We start from the raw sequence: 3628 nt of genomic DNA, 5'->3' as shown, positions 1-3628 counted from the left end.
AGACGTCTTCTCCACACTCAGAAAGATAAACATGAAACTCAACCCTTCGAAATGCTCTTTCGGCATGGAGGAAGGAAAGTTTCTGGGTGTAATCATCACCGGGAGGGTTTCAAAGCAAACCCGGAGAAGGTACAAGCCATCGCCCGAATGCCCTCCCCGTCTTCATTGAAAGAGGTCCAAATGTTGAATGGAAGATTGGTGGCCCTAAACAGAATCCTGGCAAATCATGCGGCTAAATCTTACCCGTTCATATCAACGTTACGAAATTGTCTGAAAAAGGCACATTTTAAATGGACACCGGAAGCAGAGGCAGCATTCCTAGAGGTGAAAAAATGCCTTATGGAACTCCCAACATTAACTGCACCCCGAGAAGGAGAGCCTATCATATTGTATCTATCCGCTTCGGATATTGCAATTGGGGCAGTTCTCCTGACAGATCGTAAAACCATTTAAACGCCGATATTACGTCAGCAGAACACTGGCGAATGCTGAAACCCGGTATTCGATGCTTGAAAAGCTGGTGCTAACGTTGGTTTACACGGCGCGGAGGTTAAAAAGGTACTTCCAGGGCCACCCAATACAAGCTTTGACAGATTACAAGCTGAAGAGCGTGTTGGCCAAACCTGAATTGTCCAGGAGATTAGCCAAATGGGCAATCGAGCTAGGTGAGCATTCCATCGAGTACAAACCTAAACCCGCGGTCAAAGGCCAAGTCTTGGCAGACTTCTTCACAGAGGTACCTACGAGCAAAGTCCAAGAATGCTTGTTCGAACAGCAACCCCCGGTCCCCTCCGATGAAAGTCGGCAATGGACTCTGTTTATAGACGGAGCATCAAGCGAAGAGGGATCAGGTGAGGGTCCGAAATTAATTAACCTAGACGGCCAAGAGTTCACTTATGCCATCAAGCTAAACTTCAAGAGCACAAACAATGAAGCTGAGTATGAGGCATTCTTGGCCGGGTTGCGAATTGCAAAGAAGCTGGGCGTGAAATTTCTAGAAGCCCGGGTCGACTCTATGCTTATTACAGGACAGGTCTCAGGGACTTACGAGGCAAAGAATGATGTCATGGCCTCGTATCTGTCCCAAGCCAAGGACCTTATGCAACAATTCACTTCATGTAAAGTGGTGCACATCAAAAGAAGCGAGAATCGACTTGCGGATGCCTTCAGCAAACTGGCATCCACCAGCTTCGAACACATGGGCAGAGACGTCAGAATTGAAGTTCTGGACGCTCCATCCGTTCCTCAACATCAAGATTTGGTCATCCAAGCCGGAACAACATCCTGGATGGAACCAATCCGGACTTACCTGTCCTCCGGCATCCTCCCGAAAGATAAGATAGAGGCCCGAAAGATCCGCCACAAAGCACTATGCTACCAAGTTCATGATGGAATCCTTTTCCGAAAATCTTTCCTTGGTCCGCTACTCAGGTGTGTAGACGCCGAAGATGCCAATTATGTAATCAAAGAAATCCACGAAGGCATCTGCGGATTGCACGCCGGGCCAAGGATGGTAGTGGCAAAAATTATGAACGCGGGGTACTACTGGCCAGGCATGCATATGGACGCACTCAAAGTGATCCAAAAATGCGATGCCTGTCAAAGACATGCACCACGAACATTGCGACCCCAGAACAAACTCATCCCAGTCACTGTAGCATGGCCTTTCCAAAAGTGGGCCATAGACATCATGGGACCATTCCCCGAAGCTCCAGGACGAGTAAAGTTCTTATTAATCGCTATAGATTACTTCACAAAGTGGGTGGAGGCCAAGCCGTTGGCCAGTATAACAGCAACGAATATGAAGAAATTCCTGTGGGAATACATCATTTGCCGGTTCGGCCTCCCCCAGACATTGATTAGCGACAACGGTACTCAGTTCGCTGACAAACACCTCCAGGAGTGGTTATCCGAGTTACAAATCAAACAGGTGTTCATATCGGTTGCCCACCCCCAAGCTAATGGGCAGGTGGAGCGAGCCAATAGCAGCATCAAAGAAGGCATCAAAGCCAGACTGGGAACCAAAAGAACAGGATGGGTCGATGAGTTGCCTCATGTACTATGGGCGCATCGCACCAGTAAAAAAACCAGCAACTTGGAAACACCGTTCAGCTTGACATATGGCACGGAAGCAATGATTCCTGCCGAAATTGGCCTCCCATCCGCAAGAATCCTCTTAATAGAGGACAACGAAAGAGAACTCAGGATAAACTTAGACCTCTTAGAGGAAAGGCGTGAGCTGGCAGCTATACGTGAAAGTAAACACAAGAGCCAGCTCCAGAAATAATATGACGCGCGGGTCAAAATTTGCGCATTCCACAAAGGAGATTACGTCTTCCGGAATAATGAGGCATCAAATGCCGAGTTACCCGAAAAATTAGCTCCCACATGGGAAGGTCCCTACGAAGTGGACGAAATTCTGGGGAAGGGTGCCTACAAGCTTAAAAAGTTAGATGGGGCGCCCATTCCAAGAACTTGGAACGTTGCACAATTGCGAAGGTGCAACATCTAAACTACGCAATCTTTTCTTAGGCCTGCGTGCCTATACATTGGCCTGTGTGCCTTGTTTATTTCGGTCTGCGTACCAAATTTGGTTTCTCTCGAACTAACAATTAATGCAAACACGGTTATGCATAGTTACCGATTTTCAAACTCTTAATATGGTTATTCCTGTACGGATAAGCCTGCGTGTGGGCAGTGGTCCTCGTCCGGAATCGGTCTTGGAGCCGGGTCAACTTGATCTTCTTAAGGGGAGGGCCTTCCCCTTCAGTTTTGGATGCCTCCCCACTGACAGGATCATCGGCATTCCTAGGCGCCTCTCCACCGGAGGGATCATCGGCAGTTCTGGAAGTCCCCTGGTCAACAGGATCCTAATCCACATCAGCCTCCCCGCCAACGGGATCATCGGCATCAGAATCCTTGTTCAGGCCAGATACACCGGCCATATCCGCCCTCTTCTTGCGGCGGATCATATCTGCAATAGCACGCAACACGCCAGCATGAAAACTCTTCGGGGTACCGGACGGGGAATCCTCACTAGCTGAATCTTCACTGGAAGATTCATCGCTAGAAGAGAGAACTATCGTCCCGTCCGGATGCATAACGGTAAGAGGTTTAGGGTTCAGAATGTACACACCTTGAGCCACGACGAACTCATTGACCACAGGCTCGGTACGACCGCGGGTCGGGAAAAGGAAGTTTTCTCGGGTCTGCTCAAGAACGGGCTTCTGGTACATCTCCAGCATCTTCTGGTACATGTTCCCCACAACAGTGGGGATGAGAACTTAAAACAGCGAGCTCTTTCCTGAAATAAAGGCGGAAGAAAGATATGACATAATAAAGTACAAACACCGGAAATGAACATGAATCTGAAAACTTGTTGTCATCATCTCGAGAGAAATAAGGGTGCTCATCCAGATACGGCCACTGGCGGCTCATCCCCACCTGCACCAGAGCTGACTCCGGAATGAGACCCATAGGAGTTGGGGTCCGTGTAAGCTTCGCATACCACTCTTCACCTTCCGTGGCAGCAACCGGAAGGTGAGAAAATTGGTAAGTGAACGACGGGTCATAACCAGTGGGATAACATCGGCGTTAACCCACAAAAATTTATTCTTCAACTCGTGGG

The 3628-nt window shown here is 48.7% G+C and overlaps 1 protein-coding gene across 1 annotated transcript; it reads left to right on the top strand.

The window, feature by feature from the left end:
• The first annotated feature begins 505 nt into the window (after positions 1–505).
• LOC143580722 (uncharacterized) lies at positions 506–2287 on the top strand. The gene has a single exon (XM_077063668.1). It carries the CDS (start codon positions 506–508, stop codon positions 2285–2287), a length of 1782 nt encoding a protein of 593 aa, XP_076919783.1.
• Positions 2288–3628: the final 1341 nt, after the last annotated feature.

This window comes from Bidens hawaiensis, unplaced genomic scaffold, assembly GCF_021521415.1.
Source record: "Bidens hawaiensis isolate Kalapana, Puna unplaced genomic scaffold, B.hawaiensis_p1.1 tig00030565_1, whole genome shotgun sequence".
Classification (NCBI taxonomy): domain Eukaryota; kingdom Viridiplantae; phylum Streptophyta; class Magnoliopsida; order Asterales; family Asteraceae; genus Bidens; species Bidens hawaiensis.
The sequence above is the reverse complement of the archived record's forward strand: the minus strand, read 5'-3'. Positions and strand labels throughout refer to the sequence as shown.

Bases quoted from the DNA above. Each gene is read 5' to 3' on its own strand.
- LOC143580722 (XM_077063668.1), top strand. From the start codon at position 506: ATGCTTGAAAAGCTGGTGCTAACGTTGGTTTACACGGCGCGGAGGTTA.